Below are 23156 nucleotides of genomic sequence, written 5' to 3'. Positions count from 1 at the left end.
CATGCCCACAAACCCTAGTCACTCTCTCCTACATCAAAGATAGCTCAGAAATGAATGCCAGACTACTCAGACCTCGTCATCATGGTAGCCCACAAACCCACCAACACACTAAAACAGCAGCTAACGAACTTGAAAGACCCTATACAGACAACAAACAAAACTAATACCATTTACAAAATACCTTGCAAGACCTGTAACACACACTACATTGGACAAGCAGGCACAAAACTAGCCACCAGGATACAGAACATCAACTAGCCACAAAAAGACATGACTCATTCTCACTAGTATCCTTACATACAGATGAGGAAAGACACCACTTCGACTGGGCCAACACATTTATCCTCTGACAAGCCAAACAGAGACACGTACAAGAATTCCTAGAAGCATGGCATTCCAACCAGAATTCTATCAACAAACACATCGACTTGGACCCCATTTACCACGCTCTGAGAAAAAGAACAGAAAATGACATCACCAACTCTAAAATACAAATAGATAGTGGGTCACACCTATGCTTCACTGGAGGCTCACTGATGATGTTACCTAATATGGTGACGAAATGTCTGAAAGTGAACTTTCCAGCTCAATGAGCAAGCTTACATCCAGAACCTCAACCTGAGCTACAAAATCTTCTCAAAACTCACTAACCTTCAATTTTGGTTGAAGGTTTTTGGAAAAAACTGCTTAGTTAGCTTTTACACAAACAATAGGAAATGGAGAGTGCTACAATATAGCGAAATCCAGTGGAGTTTGTGCATGTGACAAGTATAATTCAATACCACAAGAAAACCTTCAGAAAATATTAAATCTCACCTCCAGATAGGAGACGGCAACATCACAACATTTCTCATCTTTCATCTGTTCTATTCGATTGTATAATTCCTTCATAGTTCGATACATCACCCCAGGTTGTCCTGCTGATCCTAGCATTGTGTGCGTTTTTCCAGATCCTGTTGCACCATATGCAAAGACTATGTTTTTAAAAAAATATATAGTTACTGTGTATTCAACAGTAGATGGTAAATCTAATTAAAACTGAATACTAAATTTTAATTCAACTGAAAACTATTAAATTTTGTGTCATGTTCAACAAACAACAAATGCTGGAGAACACAGTGGGTCAGACAGCATTCAAGGAGAGAGAGGGCATGCTAATGCTTTGAGTCGGGATGACTGTTCATCAGAGTTGAAGTGAAGTGTGGAAGGGGCAAAATTTATGCTCTAGTTAGGGGATGGGTGCCATATGTGTGGTGTGGGGATAGTAGGTGTAGAGTGGTGGTGGAGAAACAATGCTGCTAGTTCAGATTAAGAAATCAGAAAGTGAGAATAGCAGAACAATGGTGTGTCTAACTTCAAACTTGAAAGAAAAAAGGCAGTCCCACTGGGGTGGAGTGGAGGGGAGGGGAGGGGAGAGAAGACATGACATGGTGACAGAGAATGTGACAAGTAAAGCTAAAAGGAAGGGAAGAAATGGGAGTTAGTTCACAATTTGAAGATGTGGAACTCAATATGAAGTCCTGAAGATTGTAAAGCGCCTAGTCTGAAGAGGAGATATTGTTCCTCCAGTTTGCATATTGATTCTCTGGAACAATGCAGCATGCAGATGACAGACAGGTGGCCATGTGAGCAGGACACGGTATTAAAATGACTGGTTACAGCAAGGTTGAAGTCATGCTTGCACACACACCAGAGGTGTTCTGCAAAGCAGTCATCCAATCTGCCTTTGCTTTCTTCAATGTAGAGTAGGCAACATCGGCAGCAGTGAATACAAAGCATGTCTGGAGGAAGTACAAGTGAAACACTACTTCAACTGGAAAGACTGTTAAGGCCCTGTTTTAAAAAATTCTCAAGGTCAGGTTCGTAGGAGAGTAGTCTGACACAGAACAAATGACCAAGAGGCGAGTCTGCTAGAATATGAGCATTTTATTCCCCGCAGCGTCGCCACAACCAGGTCTCATACTTACAACGGGTCTGGCTTATACTCACTCTACATGTTACCGGAACTGGGAGCCGTCAGTTCTCGTAGAGCGGTTGCCAACAACCCACGCTCGGCGGTTAAACGTAACCCCGGAGCAGACTCACCGAACTGGAGACTTTTCCAGCTGATATACTCTTTTCCAGATATAAACATTCATGTGAACAGCAGAGCAAGGCTAAAAAACACATTCCATTCTGGTTACATACAGATAAGAAGATTCACACGGGGAGGTGTGTAATAAGATTCACACGGGACTAAGCAACACCTCCATTCCGGTTAGATTCACACATGTACTGGGACATAATTTTTAACCGTTTCACCACAGGCCCTTGGATGGTGAGCACGGAGGTGGTGAAAGGGCAGGTCTGTGGTTATATGGGAAGGTGCCGTGGGATGTGGAGGGAGAGGTGGGGGGGTGTTCGTGGTCATGGAATGGACGAGGGTGTCCCGGAGGGAACAATCCCTGTGAAATGCAGACAGGGAGTGAGGGAATGATGTGCATGGTCGTGCCATTTTGCTGGAGTTGCCTGAAGTGACGGAGAATGATCCTTTGAATTCAGAGGCTGGTGGGATGAAAAGTGAAGAGACGGGAGATCCGATCACACTGTTGAAAGTGATGATAAGGGACAAGGGTGGAAGCACAGATGATTGGTCAGATGCAGTCGAGTGCCCAGTCAACCACAGTGGTTGGGAAACCATGGTTATGAAAGAAGCAAGCCATGTTAGCAGCGCTGTTTTGGAAGGTGGCATCATCCAAACAGAAAAGACATAGACGAAGAAACTGGAAGAATAGGATAGTCCTTGCAGAACGTGGGGTATGATGAGCTGTAGTGAAGGCCCCTTCCCATCACTGATAGCAGCATAATTGGTTCCTCCTTGTCTTCACTTTTCATCACACCAGCCTATGCATTCAAAGAACATTCTCCGCCATTTCAGACATCTCCATCAGAATGCCACATCTTCCCCCTTACCAGCATTTTGCAAGGATTGTTCTCTCCAAGACACCCTCGTCAATTCCACGGCCACCAACTGCACCCCGCCTTCTCAAGGCACCTTCACATGTAACCGCAGAGATTGCAACACCTGCCCCTTCACCTCCTCCCTGCTCACCATTCAAGGGCCTAAACAATCTTTCCAGGTGAGGCAGCATTTCACTTCTACCTTGCCAACGTCATGTATTGTATTCACTGCACTCGATGTAGCCTACTCTAGCATCTGCAGTAATTTGCTCCTATATTGTATTGTGTTCAACAGTGCAAACTTTTTCACATTTTGTGGTTTGATAATGTTATCATTAAGGGCTGGAACAAGCAGGTAACTGGATTTCCCCTTTTTTTTAAAAAAAAAACATAATTAATAGATTTCCCATGGAAACATTTCATAAAAATATTATGTGTTGAGTCATATTCTCCCCCAAGCCAAGTCCCACCTATCCCATGATTAAGGTGTTTAATTGTTATACAAGCATTTAATTTTTTTGTTTACACTCTGCCCAACACAACTTGTGGATTTTGGGAGCATATATACATTTCTGACAAGTGTTTTCTACTCTTTGTTTCTGAGCTCTATATATTTATATCAAGGCATTCTAGATAAATTTACGAAATAGGAATTATTTAATACTTTACCTGTACAGTTGTATCCATTGAAAACACTCTCCAGTATTGATTTTGTTTCTTCAAATATATCCAACTGCGAGGAATCATTACCAAAAACTCGATCAAAGACAAATTGTAGGTCCTTGTTTTTCCTTTTGTTTAAGTCACGGTGCCGAACTTTACAGCCATAAGAATAGTTAATTTCCTCCTCTTTAGGATCGAAAACCAACATATGCCTATCAACTACATGTACAACTTTGTGGTGCTTTTCATTCTGCTCTCTTGTGTTTTCAGACCGGACACGGACAAAAACTTTCACATGATTACACACATCATTTTCAGTGGAACGCATAACTGCACACAAATACTCTTCTTTATAAATGTAGCTCATACACTTCTTTCCTAGAAAAAAAATCAAAAAATATATTTAGGTAATTTTATGAAAGCATTACTTACAGTTAAAGATTATGTGCAAGACAAGTAGACAATAGATAATCAACTTTAATGACCATCCCAATCACCAGACCAGTATCAAGTAAGATAAAAAGCACTGTGGGACACTTGGACTTTTACTTGGGGAAATAATCAATGCCTTCATAGGCACCCGAAAACCCTTCCAGACAAAGATGACCCCAGACAGACTACAAAAGGGGAGAGAAACAGCTCAATCGTATGAAGGCTATTGGCTCTAACAACATTCCAGTAATAGTACTGAAGGCTTGTACCTCAGAATCTGCTGCACCCTGACTCAAGCTGCTCCAGTAGAGTTATAACACTAGCAATTACCTGAAAATATGGTATGTCTTACACAAAGACAACAGAACAAATCCAACTCAGCTAACTGCCAGGACAAAGTGAGGACTGCAGATGCTGGAGATCAGAGTCGAGACAGTGTATAGTTGGAAAAGCACAGCCAGTCAGGCAGCATCCAAAGAGCCCGAGAATCGATGTTTCGGGCATGAAGGGCTTATTCCAAAAATGTTGATTCTCCGGCTTCTTGGATGCTTCCTGACTGGTTGTCCTTTTCCAGCACCACACTCTCGACTAATTGCCACCCCAGTCTACTCTTCATCAGAAATAAAATTACAGAGGTCATTAAGAGTGCTTACAAGCAGCACTTACTTTACAATAGATTTCTCATGAAGTCTCAGTTTGGGTTATGCCACTGCCAGTCAGTTCCTGATCTCCGTACACCCTTGGTTCAGACGTGATCAAATAGTCCTGAATTGAAGAGTCACTCTCACCTTGAGTTAATCCATTTTGTCTGGGTGGTAGCAAGCAGCCCAAGCAAAGAGTAGAAACTCTTCACAGAGTCGAAACTCTTCACAGAGTCAAGTCAAGCACAAAAGGAAGGTAGCTGCGGATACTGGAGGTCAGTTATCGCACTCGAATTGGTTAAGTAACATAAATACTTTGGCTACAAGAGGACATCAGATGCTAGGAATCCTGCAATGGGTAACTTCCCTCCCAACTCCCCAAAGGCTGCCAACCATCTGCAAGGCACAAGTGAGGAGGATGATGAAATATTCCATACTTAAGTGGCTGAGTACAATGTCAACAATACCCAAGCAGCTTCAGTTCATCCAGGACAAAGCAGCCCACTTGCTTGTCAAAATCCATACTCTCAACCGCTGGCTAAACGTCAGTGTGTACCATCTACAAGATGAACCACGGAGATTCACCAAGCTTCCTTAGATAACACTTCTGAAACCTATGACCATTAACACTTAGAAGGACAAGGGCAACAGTTATACGAGCACAATGCAAGGTCCCCTCTCTAAGCCACTCACTATCTGGACATGGAAATATATTGCTATTTCTTCAGGTGCCTTTGGGTCAAAATCCTGGAACCGCTCCCTAACAGCATCACAAATCTACCTATGCCAAATGAACTGCAGTAATTTAATCAGACTCACCAGCACCAACTGAAGAGCAAGTAGGATGGACAATAAATGCTGGCCCAGTCAGTGATGCCTACATCATATAAATTAATAAGCAAAATGTCAAATGGAGACTACTGAAAAGACAATCACTATTTTGAAAGTTCCTTGAGATACTATCAACAGGTTCCTCAGGCAGGTCCAAGGCCTTGCCCACCACATTAAAAGTCGTGATTGCACCAAATTGGTTAGCTTCCATTTAAAAAGCTTATATTGAGAAAAAAAAATGAACAACTTTTACAGCCAGTTATTGTTTCACTTTGGGAAGTCACAGACGTGATGGTTAATCACCATGCACTAACATTGCTGTCGTTAACCATTGCACACACTTTAATTTGGATACATCATCTGTTACTTTTCTGTCAAATGACCTTCTGTAGCTGCGAAAGATTACCATGCAGTTTTCATTGCAGCCCGACTGCAAGGCCCAGGAGAAGAATGAATCTCAAGGCAAAAGGAAATTGTAGAAACACAATATGCTACCCACAAACATTGATGTTCATTACCAAGCAGGAGAACCAGCGTACCGTTAATCTCATCCTAAAAGTATAAGGTGTTACCTATCAAGAACCAGCAGATTAATTGACAACTCATCCCAAAACTCTCTGAAGGCCCAGGGAAACCGAACACCGCACATCAGAAAAATAAGGAAAAGGCAGAATCTAGGCTATCTTCTTAAATATTTTGAGAGGGACTGGTCTGGTCTGGTCTGGTCCATAACAAATGTTATTTCTAAGGCTAATGTAATGTGCCGTGTTGCAAATGCTATGCGACTGGTCAAAATATGTTAAGCAAAACATAATCTAAACACTATAGTTAAAATATGACCAAAGAAAGAGGAATTTAGGATCACTTAACTCTACTGGAAAACTTAGAATAATAGATACAATAATGATAATTAACTGTTCCAATACAGTAACATACCATAAACACACACTTTGACAAAAAGGCAAATTTCAGAAAAACAGATTTTGTCTCACATGCAATCTAGCAACCTAACTTTTGGCTGTAATCAAGAGTGAAAAATAGCTTCACTTCAAGCCCACAACAGCAAGCGCTTAAAGCTAAACCTATGAATGAAAGCAAAACGGAAATCCTGGTCTAGAGAGCTGGCCACACCCATCCAAGCAGCTTCTATTGTTCTAACTTCTAAAAAAACCCAGGAATCACAAGCTGTTTACACCAGTGGTTTTGGTAAACTGCTTGTCACCTCTACCTTACAACCTCTCTTCAAAATAAAACAGGAAAAATAACCTCAAAGCCACAGCATACGTTTCAAGAGGACTCGAAAGCAAGAGCAAAGATGTCTTACTTAGGTTGTATTAATTCTCTGGTCAGACGGCATGTGGAATACGGAGAACACTTTTGTGGCCCGTGGGAAAAGATGCACTGGTGTTCGAAGAAATCCAGAAAAGATTTATAACAATGATCCCGAAGATGAATATAAGACCATAAGACACAGGAGTGGAAGTAAGGCCATTCGGCCCATCGAGTCCACTCCGCCATTCAATCATGGCTGATGCGCATTTCAGCTCCACTTACCAGCATTCTCCCCGTAGCCCTTAATTCCTCTAGACAACAACAATCTATCAATCTCGGCCTTGAAGACATTTAGCGTCCCGTGCATTCCGTGGCAATGAATTCCACAGGCCCACCACTCTCTGGCTGAAGAAATGTCTCCGCATTTCTGTTCTGAAATGACCCCCTCTAATTCTAAGGCTGTGTCCACGGGTCCTAATCTCCTCGTCTAACGGAAACAATTTCCTAGCATCCACCTTTTCCAAGCCATGTATTATTTTGTACGTCTCTATTAAGACTCCCCTTAATCTTCTAAACTCCAACGAATACAATCCCAGTATCCTCAGCCGTTCCTCATATGTTAGACCTGTCATTCCAGGGATCATCCATGTGAATCTCCGCTGGACATGTTCCAGTGCCAGTATGTCCTTCCTGAGGTGTGGGGACCAAAACTGGACACAGTACTCCAAATGGGGCCTAACCAGAGCTTTATAAAGTCTTAGTAGTACATCTCTGCTTTTATATTCCAACCCTCTTGAGATAAGAGACAACATTGCATTCGCTTTCTTAATCACGGACTCAACCTGCACGTTTACCTTTAGAGAATCCTCGACTAGCACTCCCAGATCCCTTTGTGCTTTGGCTTTATTAATTTTCTCACCATTTAGAAAGTAGTCTATGCTTTTATTCTTTTTGCCAAAGTGCAAGACCTCGCACTTGCTCACGTTAAATTCCATCAGCCATTTCCTGGACCACTCTCCCAACCTGTCTAGATCCTTCTGTATCCTCCCCACTTCCTCAGTACAACCTGCCTGTCCACCTAACTTCGTATCATCGGCAAACTTCGCTAGAATGCCCCCGGTTCCCTCATCCAAATCATTAATATATAATGCGAACAGCTGTGGCCCCAGCACCGAACCCCGCGGGACACCGCTTGTCACCGGCTGCCATTCTGAAAAAGAACCTTTTATCCCAACTCTCTGCCTTCTGTTAGACAGCCAATCCTCAATCCATCCCAGCAGCTCACCTCGAACACCATGGGCCCTCACCTTGCTCAGCAGCCTCCCGTGTGGCACCTTATCAAAGGCCTTTTGAAAGTCTAGATAGACCACATCCACTGGGTTTCCCTGGTCTAACCTACTTGTTACCTCTTCAAAAAATTCCAACAGGTTTGTCAGGCATGACCTCCCTTTACTAAATCCATGTTGACTTGTTCTAATCAGACTCTGCTCTTCCAAGAATTTAGAAACCTCATCCTTAATGATGGATTCTAGAATTTTACCAACAACCAAGGTTAAGCTGATTGACCTATAATTTTCCATCTTTTGCCTTGATCCTTTCTTGAACAAGGGGGTTACAACAGCCATCTTCCAATCATCCGGGACCTTTCCTGACTCCAGTGACTCTTGAAAGATCTCAACCAATGCCTCTGCTATTTCCTCAGCCACCTCTCTCAGAACTCTAGGGTGTATCCCATCGGGGCCAGGAGATTTATCAATTTTAAGACTTTTTAAACTTTTCTAGCACTATCTCTTTCGTAATGGCAACCATACTCAACTCAGCCCCGTGATACCCTTTACTTTTTGGGATATTACTCATGTCTTCCACTGTGAAAACTGACACAAAGTACTTGTTAAGTTCTCCTGCTATTTCCTTATCTCCCATCACTAGGCTTCCGGCATCAGTTTGAAGTGGCCCAATGTCTACTTTTGCCTGTCGTTTGTTTCTTATGTACTGAAAGAAACTTTTACTATTATTTCTAATATTACCGGCTAGCCTACCTTCATATTTGATCCTCTCATTTCTTATTACACTCTTTGTTATCCTCGGTTTGCTTTTGCATCCTTCCCAATCTTCTGATTTCCCACTGTTCTTAGCCACTTTATAGGATCTCTCTTTTTCTTTAATACATTTCCTGACTTCCTTTGTCAGCCAAGGTTGTCTAATCCCTCCCCGGTTAATCTTTCTTTTCTTGGGAATGAACCTCTGTACAGTGTCCTCAATTATACCTACAAACTCCTGCCATTTTTACTCTACTGTCTTCCCGGTTAGCCTCTGCTTCCAGTCTATTTTAGTCAGTTCCTCTCTCATGCCCTCATAATTACCTTTATTCAACTGTAACACCATTACATCCGATTTTGCCTTCTCCCTTTCAAACTCCAGACTGAACTCTACCATATTATGGTCGCTACTTCCTAAGGGTTCCCTTACTTTAAGATCTTTTATAGAGTCTGGTTCATTGCAAAGCGCTAGGTCCAGAATAGCCTGCTCTCTTGTGGGCTCCATGACAAGCTGTTCCAAAAAGCCATCCTGTAAGCATTCCATGAATTCCCTTTCTTTAGGTCCACGAGCAACATTATTTACCCAGTCCACCTGCATATTGAAGTCTCCCATGATCAATGTAACCTTGCCTTTCTGACATGCCTTCTCTATTTCCCGGTACATGTTGCGTCCCTGGTCCTGACCACTGTTAGGAGGTCTATACACAACTCCAATTATGTTTTTTTTGCCTTTGTAGTTCCTCAATTCCACCCACACAGACTCCACATCATCCGACGCTATGTCATTCAATACCATAGATTTAATTTTGTTCTTAACTAACAAGGCAACCCCACCCCCTCTGCCCACCTCTCTGTCTTTTCGATAAGTTGAAAAACCATGGAGGTTTAACTGCCAGTCCTGACCCCCCCTGTAACCAAGTCTCTGTGATGCCTACTGCATCATAATCATTCACTATTATCTGTGCCATTAGTTCATCGGCTTTGTTATGAATGCTACGAGCATTCAGGTAAAGTGCCTTAATGCTAACTTCCTTATCTTGTCATAAGAGAAGCAGTTGAGGACTCTGGATCTGTAATCAAGACAGTTTAGAAGGATGAGAGAGGATTTGATTGAGGGGATATGGAGAAGATGTTTTCACCAAAAGGAAGGATTATAATAAATCTAAGAATGAAAGAAATTTTTCACATGGCTTTATTCAACTAAGACTTTACACTACTCAAAGGCTCTGCACCACACTCACAATAGATGAGCAGTAGCCTGCAAACTTCCCCTCCTTTTTCCATGCATTAGTGTCAAACCTGTTAGAATTCCTTGAAGAGGTAACAAGTAGGTTAGACCAGGGAAGCCCAATGGATGTTATCTATCTAGACTTCCAAAAGGCCTTTGATAAGGTGCCAGGAAGCCCATGTGTTCAAGGTAGGCAACTTGCATGAATGAGGATTGGCTGTCTGACAGAAGGCAGAGTTGGCAGCCAGTGACAAGTAGTGTCTTGCAGGGTTCAGTGTTGACGCTGTACTTGTTCACTTTATATATTAATGATCTGGATGAAGGGACTGAGGGCATTCTGGTGAAGTTCACTGATGATATGAAGTTAGGTGGACTGGCAGTTAGTACTGAGGTGGTGAGGAGGCTGCAGAAAGATTTAGGCAGTTGAGGAGAGTTGTCCAGGAAATTCAGCATGAGCAAATGCGAGGTCTTGCACTTTGTTTAAAAAAAAGAATACAGGCATGGAGAGTGGGGGGGGGGGGGGGGGGGGAAATCTATTTTCTAAACAGTGAGAAAATTCATAAAGCCAAACTACAAAGGGATCGGAGAGTGCTGGTCCAGGATTTTCTAAAAGTTAACTTGCAGGTTAAGTCTGTGATTAACAAAGAGAATGTAATGTTGTCATTTATCTCAAGAGGGTTGGAATATAAAAGCAGCGATGTGCTTCTGAGACTTTATAAAACTCTAGTTAGGCCCCATTTAGAATACTGTGTCCAATTTTGGGCCCCGCACCTCAGGAAGGACATACTGGCACTGGAGCATGTCCAGCAGAGATTCACATGGATGATTCCTGGAATGGTAGGCCTAACATACGATGAACAGCTGAGGATCCTGGGATTGTATTCATTCGAGTTTAGAAGATTGAGGGGAGATCTAATAGAAACTTGCAAGATAATTCATGGCTTAGAAAGAGTGGATACTGGGACGTTGTTTCTGTTAGGTGGGGAGACAAGGACCCGTGGGCACAGTCTTAGAATTAGAAGGGGGCAATTTAGAATAAAAATGAGGAGACATTTCTTCAGCCAGAGGGTGGTTGGCCTGTGGAATTCATTGCCACGGAGTGTAGTGGAGGCCGGGATGCTAAATGTTTTCAAGGCAGAGATTGATAAATTCTTGATCTCACAAAGAATTAAGGGCTACGGGGACAGTGCGGGTAAGTGGAATTGAAATGCCCATGATTAAATGGCAGAGGGGACTCGATGGGCCGAATGGCCTAACTTCCACTCCTATGATACAAAAAATACAAAGCGTCAGAGAAGTAGGGCTATGAAAAAGCATAACAGAAATCCAACCATAGAATAGACCAAGACTCCAGCTGCATCAACAGACTTGGATGTGCCAATGTTAGAAAAAGGCAGCTCAAATGTGGCTCAGGGGCAGAGGGCATTGAAGAGCTCCAACAATCAAGATCATACCTTGTCCAAACACCAAATGGCACTGTTTGAAGAAACAGGAGTGTCTTTGTAAAAATGCCAATAACTGCGTGAACTGTGCATTCTGATCCCCACAATGAAATCACAACAACACAGTCAAAGAATGAAGGGAAGATGACCCTCTGAAGAAATTTAACATGCAGACTGATTGCGAATTCAAAGGAACTTTGGGAAATTTGACATGTGCAATTTCCCTGTAAAATACAAAGGCTTGCTAGCTGCCAAACACAACTGAGACACAATTGATAATTTGCAATAAGTGGAAACTATATCTCTGCACAGAAGGAAAGGAGAAAGAAAGAAAATATCAAATATTGTGAGAAATCATTGTATACAAAATCCATACTATTTTAGAAGGTAATTTACAGGTATTTGAGAGCATCAACAAGGGCTAAGTTGGCAGTACCACTACCTTCACGTTCCCCTTTGAGCCATTCAGCATCCTGATTTGAAATATATTGCCACTATCACTGGGTCAATATCTGGAATTCCTTCTTAAATGGCATTGTGGAGAAACCAGAGCATGTCAACAGCAGTGGTTAAAAAAGACAGTTTATCACCACCACCTTCTCAAGAGCAACCAGGGACAGACAATAAATGCTGGCCAGGCAGCGACACTAACATCCCACAAATAAATAAGTTTAAGCACAAGATTTTATCGGAAAGATGTTGTGAAACTTGAAAGGGTTCAGAAAAGATTTACAAGGATGTTGCCAGGGTTGGAGGATTTGAGCTATAGGGACAGGCTGAACAGGCTGGGGCTGTTTTCCCTGGAGCGTCAGAGGCTGAGGGGTAACCTTGTAGAAGTTTACAAAATTTGAGGGGCATGGATAGGGTAAATAGACAAAGTCTTTTCCCTGGGGTCAGGGAGTCCAGAACTAGAGGGTATAGGTTAAGGGTGAGAGGGGAAAGATATAAAAGATTGAAACTTTATTGCTGGAACAGCACAGCAGGTCAGGCAGCATCCAGGGAACAGGAGATTCGACGTTTCGGGCACAGGCCCTTCTTCAGGAATTCCTGAAGAAGGGCCTGTGCCCGAAACGTCGAATCTCCTGTTCCCTGGATGCTGCCTGACCTGCTGTGCTGTTCCAGCAATAAAGTTTCAACTTTGATCTCCAGCATCTGCAGACCTCACTTTCTCCTCAAAGATATAAAAGACCCAAGGGGCAACTTTTTCACTCAGAGAGTGGTACGTGTATGGAATGAGCTGCCAGAGGATGTGATGGAGGCTGGTACAATTGCAACATTTAAGAGGCATTTGTATGGGTATATGAATAGGAAGAGTTTGGAGGGATATGGGCCGGGTACTGGCAGGTGGGACTAGATTGGGTTGGGATATCTGGTCAGCATGGACAGGTTGGACCGAAGGGTCTGTTTCCATGCTGTACATCTCTATGACTCTAAGATCAAGTATAAGCTCCACTCTAGGCATAAGCACAGTAAAATAAAACAGAAATGACATTCCAGTGCAGTACAGAAGAATGCAGCAGTCATCTGATTGAAAAGTTAAATGTTTCTCTCTTCACAGACATTGCCTGATCTGCTGCTCTAGTCCTTTCTGATTTTATTACAAAGCACCAAGCTGTCACGTTTAATCTTTCAGATGAGACAGTAAATGGAGGGTGGTCCCATTTGCCCTTTCAGTTGAATGCAAATTAATCCATATGGAAGTCTTTTGAAGGAGAATTAATGGAATTATGCTACCTTTTTCTGGCCAAGATCAATTCCATAAATCAACAGAAAAGGAAATAAAAAGCAACTATCTAATCTGGTTGCCACATCATTGCCTACATTCAAGAATGTTGAATACCATCGATACAGTCTGTAATAGCAGTAGAGAAAATTAGGTCTGCGAGGAGCATCTCAGATAGAAACAAAAAGTTACCAATTTAAGTGCTATGGGGCCATCCTTGGGACACAAGAACTTGATGCCAACAAAGCCAAAAGCAGAAGGTACAGGAAGGGCAATGGCAGCTGAGGTAGCATAGCTGTAAATTAAGTGAGGTGAACTATCAGTGGAAAATATCAGTTAAAGCTCGCAAGGTCATTGGTGAAACTGTCTCACGTCAGATGCAGCCAGTCCCTCGCGAGTACGACATTTTGGCTATTTCACATCTCCTTTCGGGTTTGGGTGCAGCGGCAAAGACGTTTATACGTACCAGTTAGCTCAGATGGTTAAAAGGCAAGTTTGCAATGCGGAATAATAAATATCAACAGAGTGGGTTTCACCTCCCTCACCAGCTGAGGACTCTCCTTCCCAACCCCTTTTTTCTGAGGAGGCGTGGCGACCCTCAGGTCAAACCACCATTAGGCACTTCACCTGAGGAAACAGCAGCGCTCCCAAAAGCTGGTGGTTTCAAAATAAACCTGTTGGACTGTAACCTGGTGTCGCGTGACCTCTGACCTTCACCACCAGCTCTCACGGTCTTCTGGCGACTCTACCGTCCCTTTACATCGGACACACAGCCTGTGGGAGCAGACCGGGTCCCTTCACACTCCCTACCGGCTACTGGGGACAAGGGCTGGGAAAGAAGATGGAGGTCCTGGGGCGGGTGTTGGAAGAATGACCCAGCCAGAGCCCATTTTTGACATAGCCTTCTTCTGACATTCAGGCGTCCCAGCGTCCGCTTTTACAGAGAGACAAATGAACGGAACTGCGATCCGCGCAAACGGGGTACAGGGGGAGAAGTGTGTGTGAAAGGGAGATTACTATTTATACACTCACCGGGTTCTCTATTTTACCCGTCACTCAGTCGCTCCCGCCGTGACCCCCTGTTCCGAGGGATCCCGCCAAAAAAAAATTTAAACCCCAACCGTCCCCGTCCGCGAGAGCGCCCTCCCATTGGTCGGGGACTGCGCGTGACGTCAGCGCCCGCCCAGCGACTCCACTCCTACGAAGGTCGCGTCGGACGGTTGGGGTGTTCCCTCGATTACCGTCCGGGTGGGACGAACCCACTTCTTAATGTTGAGCGAGTGTACCCTCAATTACCGTCCGGGTGGGGCGCCCCTTCTCACAGTACTATGGATGTTCCCTCGATTACCGTCCCAGTGGGACCCCTTCTCCCCCAGTACTGTCTCACGGCGCCTTGGGTGTCCCCTCTATCACCCGCCGGGCGACCATTCCTCTGTGAAAAGTGTTTACCTGCCTACCAAGCCCTCACTGGGAGGCGAATTCATCGGCGATCTCACCCTCCTCCCCCATACTGCATTTTAAAATTTATTTTTGCAAGTAGTTGTAACTTTTCTCAAGTCGAGAATGAAACATGCCTTTCATAACTATATGGGCCCACTATTTTAGGCGGTAGTCCAGGCCTCTTGGTTGCAATAGTATTGTTGGACAGGGATTAAGGCGTTCAAAACGAATCCGATTTCAGGGATGTTAAATGGGCGGACGTTGTCCTGTCAGTGATATTTTAGGAAGCGGATTTTCTTAATGGTCATGACAAGATCGGTGCGAAGCTTAAGCGGTGACGTTTACGTCCAATATTCCAGAATGAGAGAGGGGGCGGGGAAGAGAAAACATGTGCGCTGCTCAACCGCAGTGTTTCCGGCTCAGTTGTAAAAACACGCCGACTTGGCTCTGTTAAGGGTAATTGTTCACCTCCCCAGATGAATATCATGCCCTCCTGGGTCATGAGGAGCTGCAGGCCCGTCAGAGCTGCTGCAATCTGGCTGGGTACCCATGGATTTCACCTGGCCAATCACCCAGGCCTGGGCGGCTGCTGCTGGAATCTGTCGCCTCTGGCCTGCAGAAGGGGCATCTCCCAGTCGGCTACCTTTCGGGAGGGTCACCATACAGAGGGTCCAGCCTGCCTGGACCCGGCCACCAACTCGCAAGAAAGGGAGAAAAGTTCATTTTCGCCTCCGTGCTGGCACAGACCTGTGATGGTTAGGGAGGTGATTGATTTTCTGTCACCCAAACCGGAGCAGGTGAGTCTGAATTTTGTGGTCACCTACAATTCATGATTGAGCTTTATTAACCCTCTCCTGTCCATGAATCCGTTCTTTGTATTTTATTCAATAACAAAAATGGCTGGAGAAGCTCAGCAGCTCTGACAGCAATTGTGGAGAGAAAGCAGAATTATTGTTTCGAGTCCAGAGTCCGAACCTGAAACGTTAGCTCTACTTTCCACGGATGCTACCAGACCTGCTGAGTTTCTCCGGCTATTTCTGTTTTCCTGTCAGATATCCAGCACCCGCAGTTCTTTGTTTATTTTTTGTACTTTATTGCCTGCAAGCAACTTTGTTGTTTGGTGTTATAGAACTTGAATACTGCTAAAAAAGAGAGACGTTTTACTAAGTTGTTCGTCGCACACAGTTGCTGATTTTGAAATTTGGATTTTTTCTCTTTGCCTTGATAATTGTAAGACAAAAAGCTTCAGCAATGTATATTTATTTGTACACTGGATGTGGGCTAGCCAGAGGCTAACATTTGTAGCCCCTGAGAAAGTGGTGAGGAATACCTTTTGAATTTTTGCACTTCATGTGAGGCTGGTCCAGGATTTTGATCCAGTGGCAGTGAAGGAACAGCGACATAGTTCCAAATTAGGGTATTGCTTGTTTTGGAGGGGAACTAGTTTCTATCCAGAAATTCTCTAATTATTGATGGACAACCAGATTATCTCAACTCCTTCTATGCTCCCTTTGAGCAGAATTTCTGTGGAGAGGTAATGCCTATTCCAACAAGTCCTGACGAACCTATCCCAACACTTACTGCATCAGAGGTCAGGTCAGTTTTCCTTTGTGTGAATCCAAGGAAAGTGATGGGACCAGATGGAGTTAAAGGCCGTGCACTCAGAGCATGGCAGAGGTCTTCTCTGACATCTTCAACCTCTCTCTGTAGCAGGCCACTGTCTCAGCCTGTTTCATAGAACATAGAACATAGAAGAATACAGCGCAGTACAGGCCCTTTGGCCCTCGATGTTGCGCCGATCCAAGCCCACCTAACCTATACTAACCCACTATCCTCCATATACCTATCCAATGCCCGCTTAAATGCCCATAAAGAGGGAGAGTCCACCACTGCTGCTGGCAGGGCATTCCATGAACTTACGACTCGCTGAGTGAAGAACCTACCCCTAACATCAGTCCTATATCTACCCCCCCTTAATTTAAAGCTATGCCCCCTTGTAATACCCGACTCCATACGCGGGAAAAGGTTCACACTGTCAACCCTATCTAACCCCCTAATCATCTTGTACACCTCAATCAAGTCACCCCTAAACCTTCTTTTCTCTAATGAAAACAGCCCCAAGTGTCTCAGTCTATCCTCATACGATCTTCCTTCCATACCAGGCAACATCCTGGTAAACCTCCTCTGCACCCGTTCCAGTGCCTCCACATCCTTCCTATAGTATGGCGACCAAAACTGCACACAATATTCCAGATGCGGCCGCACCAGAGTTTTATACAACTGCATCATGACCTCAGGACTCCGGAACTCAATTCCTCTACCAATAAAAGCCAGTACGCCATATGCCTTCCTCACCGCACTATTTACCTGGGTGGCAACTTTCAGAGATCTGTGTACATGGACACCAAGATCCCTCTGCTCATCCACACTACCAAGTATCCGACCATTAGCCCAGTACCCCATCTTTTTGTTATTCTTCCCAAAGTGAATCACCTCACATTTAGCTACATTGAATTCCATTTGCCACCTTTCTGCCCAGCTCTGCAGCTTCTCTATATCCTGCTGTAACCTGCCACATCCTTCCTCACTGTCCTCACTGTCAACAACAGGCTGTCAACATCATCCCTGTTCCTAAGAAAGCTCATGCAGCATGTCTCAATGACTACCGCCCAGTGGCCCTAACCTCGGTGGTCATGAAGTGCTTTGAAAGGCTGATCACTGCAATAATCAACTCCAGCCTCGCCACTACTCTTGACCAACTCCAATTTGCCTATTGGACCAACAGATCCATGTCAGATGCCATATCACTTGCGGTTTACTCCTCCCTAGAACATCTTGACACCAAGAACAGCTACATAAGAATCCTACTCATTGACTACAGTTCAGCCTTCAACACTATTATCCCCTCAAGACTGATAACTAAACTTAGTGATCTCAGACTAACCCCTACTCTCTGCAACTGGATCCTCAATACCTGACCCATAGGCCACAATCAGTGAAGATTGGGGACAATATTTCATCCTCACTAACACTCAACACTGGAGCCCCCCAGGGGTGCATACCCAGCCCCCTACTGTGCTCACTGTATATCCATGACTGCGTCGCCAAATATCAGACTAATGGCATTTACAAGATCGCTGATGACACCACCAAAGTGGGTCGAATCTCAGATGGCAACAAAACAGACTACAGACCGGTGGTAGAAGACCTGGAGAAATGGTGCACTGACAACAACCTAGGTGTCACTGGAGGCAAAACCAAGGGAGTCATTGTTGACTTTGGGTGGGATGTTATTCATGCCCCCTACACATTAACAGCACAGAGGTTGAACAAGTGGAGAGTGTCAAGCTCCTGGCAGTGGTCATCAATACAAGCTTTCTTGGACTCTTCGTGTGGACGCAAGAGTTACAAAGGCCCAACAACATCTTTTTTTCCTCAGACAGCTGAGAGAATTTGGCATGATGCTGAATGCCCTTGCTAACTTTTATAGGTGCGCCATTGAGAGCATTCTGTCTGGATGTATCACTACTTGGTGTGGCAACTGTACCATTCAAGATTGGCGACGGTTACAGAGAGTGGTGAACTTGGCCCGGACAATCACAAAGTCCAACCTCCCATCTAATAGGCCCGCAGTCAAGGAAAGGCTGTCAGCATTCTCAAAGATCTATCCCACCCTGGCAATGCTTTTAGTAAACCTCCTACCATCAGGAAAAAGGTACAGAAGCCTGAACACACGCACCAGCTGGTTTTGAACAGTTTTTACCCTACTGTTGTTGGAATACTGAATGGACTGACAAACTCTTAGCATTCGCCTGTACCTGCGTTTTGGTTCTTGCTGCTGTTTAAATAATTATTTACTTATCTATGCTATTTAACTATGTGGTCTGTCTGTATTGCTTGCAAGGCAAAGCTTTTCACTATGCCTTGGTACATGTGACAATAAATTCAATAAATAAATTCAAAGTAAATAAATTCAAATACATTTGAATAACAAACAGAAGCTGCTGGAGAAACTCAGTAAGTCTGGCAGCATCTGTAGAGTGAAAGAGTTAACGTTTCCAGTCCAGTGACTTCTTCAGGGAGAAAGTGAGGACTGCAGATGCTGGACACCAGAGTTGAAAAATGTTGTGCTGGAAAAACACAGCAGGCCAGGCAGCATCCGAGGAGCAGGAGAATCGACGTTTCGGGCATAAGCCCTTCTTCAGGAATCTATCAGTGACTTCTTCAGACCTGGTAGCTATGAAGAAGTGGTACGTTTATGCTGATGCTGGGGTGGTGGCAGAAAGGAGTGAGCGAATAAGTGGCGACAGTCCAAGAGAGCAATATCGTTAGGTGGATAGAGGGGATTGTTGAGAGGAGCAAATTACTGCAGATGTTGGAATCTGTACTGAAAATAACAAATGCTGGAGATCACAATGGGTCAGGCAGCATCCATGGAGAGAAAACAGGCTAACATTTCGAGTCTAGATGAAACGTTTGCTTGCTCTCCTTGGATGCTGTCTGACCCATTGTGATCTCCAGCATTTGTTGTTTTCAGGAGGGATTGTTGATAGTCGGTCAGGGAAGAAGGAAACTGAATAAGTGATAATGGGAGCTAAGCATTGTTGCAAATGGATTGGCTGTGCTGTGTCTTGGTTGGACCTCTGGTGTGGGGTTGGTAAATAAACATGAAAAGAGGTGTTTTTTTTTATTATTATTATTAATAAACTCAATTTTGAGGACTGAAGGTTGTAAGGTCCCGAAGTTGGAAGATGAGACGTTGTTCTTCCAGCTTGAGTTGAGCCTTGTGGAGCACTGTAGCATGCCTGAGACAGAAATATTGATATGGGAACATGGTGGTGTGTTGAAGTGTCAGGCAACTGGAAGCTGAAGGTCCTCTTTATGGACAGAACGTAGGTGCTCCACAAAGCAGTCACTCAGTCAATATCTTCAATAACCTTGAGGTTGATGCATGCTTTTAACACTCAAATATTGATGTGCAATGATTTCTAATTCGTTAAAGTCCATTTCTTACAGCGCAATAATATTCCACACAGGTGTTTTTCAAACAAGATACTTGGAGATGAGGAAGAACTCCAAAGGCTGCATTTTAATAGAAACCATTCAGTAAGTTAGGTAGTGTGCATAGAGAGTAAAAAAACTGGCTTTTCAGGTTAACGACTTTTCAAAACAACCAGGAGATGTGAGGGAGGGAACAATTTTTAAGCAACTTGGACTTGGTTGGGGTTGTGAGGGGAAGGAGCGTGGTGTGTTTAGCAGAAGAACTGATGAGGTGGAGGCAGGGAGAGTTGTGCCATAAAATGAATTATGGTGCTAAGCAGATAGTGGGACACAAGTTTAAAAAAAATAGAAATAGGCATTGAGAAGATATGAATACTTCCAGCACAATGGAAGAGAGCAACAGAAACATGAAGCATTTGCTGGCGAAAATAAATCCTCTGACCTGCAAGTTGGCTTGAGAAAAGTAGGTCGTCAGCAAGTGGGTGAACGTCCTTCACTGACCATGTTCTAATAGGGCATCTCTCGATCATACTTCCTTCAATGGCAGCGGTTTCAGGATCTACCAGCCAAAAAAATGTTTAGTCTTTGATTAAAAAGATGAGGTGTTCTATAAGTTTATGTTGAGCATTGTCAAAATAATGAAAAAGGCCAAGGACACAAAGGTCAAATGCCAAGTGACTGAATGCTCAGCATCGTGCCAGCTGCTTGACTGGAGGTGTTCAGCATAGCTAGCAACCAATCTGTGTTAGGTCTCCCTCATGCATCAGAGACCACTTTGCAAACAGTGAAGCCAGGTGCAGTGTTTGGGCCTCCAGTTGGGAAGGGAGGAAGAGTTTCATTTTCTCCACTTAGGAAGGTTCTGATAAAGTGGAATTGGTTTTGCGGGATGGTGATGGAAGAATGAACCCAGGCTGCCACAAAGGCAGTGGTCACTTCAGAATAGATATTGAGATCTGTATAATTTAATATCTACATTTGTTTCAATGCTCAACATCAGAAAAGAGTTTGAGTGTTGGTTTAAACATGCAGCAGTTTTTAATGAAAGAACATTAGATTTGGTTTGCAATATTTCAATTAGTCAAGTATTACTTAATGGCTGGTGAAGTGTCATCTAGACTCGAAACGTTAGCTTGCTTTCTTTCCATGGATGCTGTCTGACCCACTGTGATCTCCAGCATTTGTTTATTATATAAAGTATATCTGTTATACATTACAGTTATACAATTTTGGCGGCACGATAGCTCAGTGGTTAGCACTGCTGCTTCACAGCACCAGGGTCCCAGGTTTGATTCCAGCCTCGGGCAGACTGTCTGTGTGGAGTTTGCACATTCTCCCCATGTCTGCGTGGGTTTGCTCCGGGTGCTCCGGTTTCCTCCCACAGTCCAAAGTTGTGCAGGTCAGGTGGATTGGCCATGCTAAATTGCCCATAGTGTTAGGTGCATTAGTCAGAAGGAAATGCATCTGGGTGTGTTACTCTTCAGAGGGTCGGTGTGCACTGGTCGGGCCGAAAGGCCTGTTTACACACTGTAGGGAATCTAATCTTCTCCAATAATATTATTAATTATCGATGCCCATGCCTATTTTTAATCACAATCATATATTTTATCATACCATGAGAAATTTAAACTTGTCACACTAATTGTACTTTCTTGCAAGTGCTATCATGGTATTAGTAGTGGGAGATTATAGTTTAAGTGTATCAAGTGGGATAGTCTCCTCTAAATAATATGCTAATATTTTGTTCCAATTTACAAGAAGAGAAATACTTTTGAAATGGAGCAGAATTACACTTGCTGGTCATTGTTTAAATCAATCCCACCCTGCCATCTTCATATAAATATACAAGAAAACAAATTGTAATTATTTTATGATTTATCCCTTATTTTCTTCCCAATCTTTACTCCAATTGTTTGTTTGTAGTTTGTTTTTACTGCTACCAGGGATGAACAGAAACAAGTTTGAGACAAGATGCCTTCACCATAAGGTAGAGAAACCAGAGGTTCCACTGATGCTAGTTTGCAAAGCAATATAGTTAGGTAGTGAGATTGGATTTCATTTTTTTGGGCAAAGAGAAAGTTGGTGGGATTTAAGGGATCGTAGAAAGCAGGATGCAAAATTGACTGTGTCAGGAAGCAAATGGTCATTGTTCACATTTTTTTTTACATTTGGAAGGCTGTTTCCATTGGGGTTCAGCAGAGCTCAGTACTGGATCCCCTACCTTTTTATGACATATATTAAAAGCCTAAACATATGATCAAGAAGCTCGTGGGCAACACAGAAATTTGCTACTTGGTTGGTAGCATGGAGGATAACTGTAGACTGCAGGAGAGTATCAGTGGACGTGTCAAATGGGCAGAAAAATATGAAATGGAAATCAAGAAGTGTAGGTGATGTACTTGGAGACATCAAAAAAGGCAAAGAAGCTTACAGTGAATGAAATTATGCTGATGGTTGGAGGGGAGCGAATGTCCACAGATCCTTGAAGGTAGCAGGACTGTTGGATAAGAGTCTTTTATTGTCTTGTTTCTTTTTTAGTCAAGGTATGAATATGAGAGCAAGATGGTTATGCTAGAACTGTAGAAATCAGTACTCCGTCCACAACCTGAGTACTGTGTGCAGTTCTATATGCTTCATTGCCGAAAAGATGTAATTGTATTGCATGTGGTACAGGGGAAATGTACAAGGATTTTGCCAGGACTGTATGGGCATATGCAGTTTGTTGTTTTTGGATCAGAGAAGTGTGAGTGGCGATTTCATTGAGGTGTACAAGTTTGTGAAATGCCTATTTAACTGAGCAGAGAGGCCAGTGACTTATATCACATAAATTTAAAATAGAAAGATTACAGGGGAGATGAGAGATTTTCACTCAGAGGGTGGCAGGGATTTGGAACTCTGCTTGAAATGTTGGTAGAGACAGAATCCCTTGACTCATTTAAAAGGTGTCTAGATGTGCACATGAAGTCTTGGAACATGCAGCGCTTCAGTCTAAGTGCTGGAACGTGGGATTAGACCGGGTGGGTCATTTTCTGATCAGCACAGATTGACTATTGGCCTCTTTCTGTGCTATAAGCCTTCTGTTATTCTTCTAACGTTTTAAGACCAATGTTTAAACTTTTTTTGTCTCATTAATTTTAGATTAGATTACTTACAGTGTGGAAACAGGCCCTTCGGCCCAACAAGTCCACACCGACCCGCCGAAGCGTAACCCACCCATACCCCTACATTTACCCCTTTACCTAACACTACGGGCAATTTAGCATGGCCAATTCACCTGACTTGCACATCTTTGGACTGTGGGAGGAAACCGGAGCCCCCGGAGGAAACCCACGCAGACACGGAGAGAACGTGCAAACTCCACACAGTCAGTCGCCTGAGTCGGGAATTGAACCCGGGTCTCTGGCGCTGCGAGGCAGCAGTGCTAACCACTGCGCCACCGTGCCGCCCACAAGAGTGGGTTGTTTGTGGGTTTTGGAGGCCATGTGAAGATGCACAAAGGGAGATATG

The 23156-nt window shown here is 43.7% G+C and overlaps 2 protein-coding genes across 5 annotated transcripts in view; one reads left to right on the top strand and one right to left on the bottom strand.

The window, feature by feature from the left end:
• The window catches only part of kif18a (kinesin family member 18A), a 109319-nt gene extending 95011 nt beyond the window's left edge, over nucleotides 1–14308 (bottom strand). The window contains exons 1-3 of one of the 4 annotated variants that reach the window (XM_043705435.2): nucleotides 14244–14308; nucleotides 3610–3981; nucleotides 817–974 (exon numbers count right to left, since the gene is read on the bottom strand). In XM_043705435.2, the coding sequence (XP_043561370.2) occupies nucleotides 817–974; nucleotides 3610–3970 (519 nt within the window). In that variant the 5' untranslated portion in view covers nucleotides 3971–3981; nucleotides 14244–14308. Of the gene's footprint in view, nucleotides 1–816; nucleotides 975–3609; nucleotides 3982–13403; nucleotides 13489–13677; nucleotides 13806–13838; nucleotides 14033–14243 lie in introns of those variants that run through there. The other 3 variants (XM_043705436.2, XM_087996306.1, XM_087996307.1) reach the window with 3 other exon arrangements.
• Nucleotides 14309–14422: 114 nt separating this feature from the next.
• Nucleotides 14423–23156, top strand: part of mettl15 (methyltransferase 15, mitochondrial 12S rRNA N4-cytidine) — a 147242-nt gene continuing 138508 nt past the window's right edge. The window contains exon 1 of the mRNA XM_043705437.2: nucleotides 14423–15448. Within this exon, the coding sequence (XP_043561372.1) occupies nucleotides 15128–15448 (321 nt within the window). The 5' untranslated portion in view covers nucleotides 14423–15127. The remainder of the gene's footprint in view (nucleotides 15449–23156) is intronic.

The sequence above is a fragment of the Chiloscyllium plagiosum genome, unplaced genomic scaffold (genome assembly GCF_037043375.1).
Source record: "Chiloscyllium plagiosum isolate Xiang-an unplaced genomic scaffold, Cpla_swu_hap1 HiC_scaffold_18, whole genome shotgun sequence".
Classification (NCBI taxonomy): Eukaryota; Metazoa; Chordata; class Chondrichthyes; order Orectolobiformes; family Hemiscylliidae; genus Chiloscyllium; species Chiloscyllium plagiosum.
Note: the sequence above shows the minus strand (reverse complement) of the source record. Positions and strands in the feature narration are given on the sequence as shown.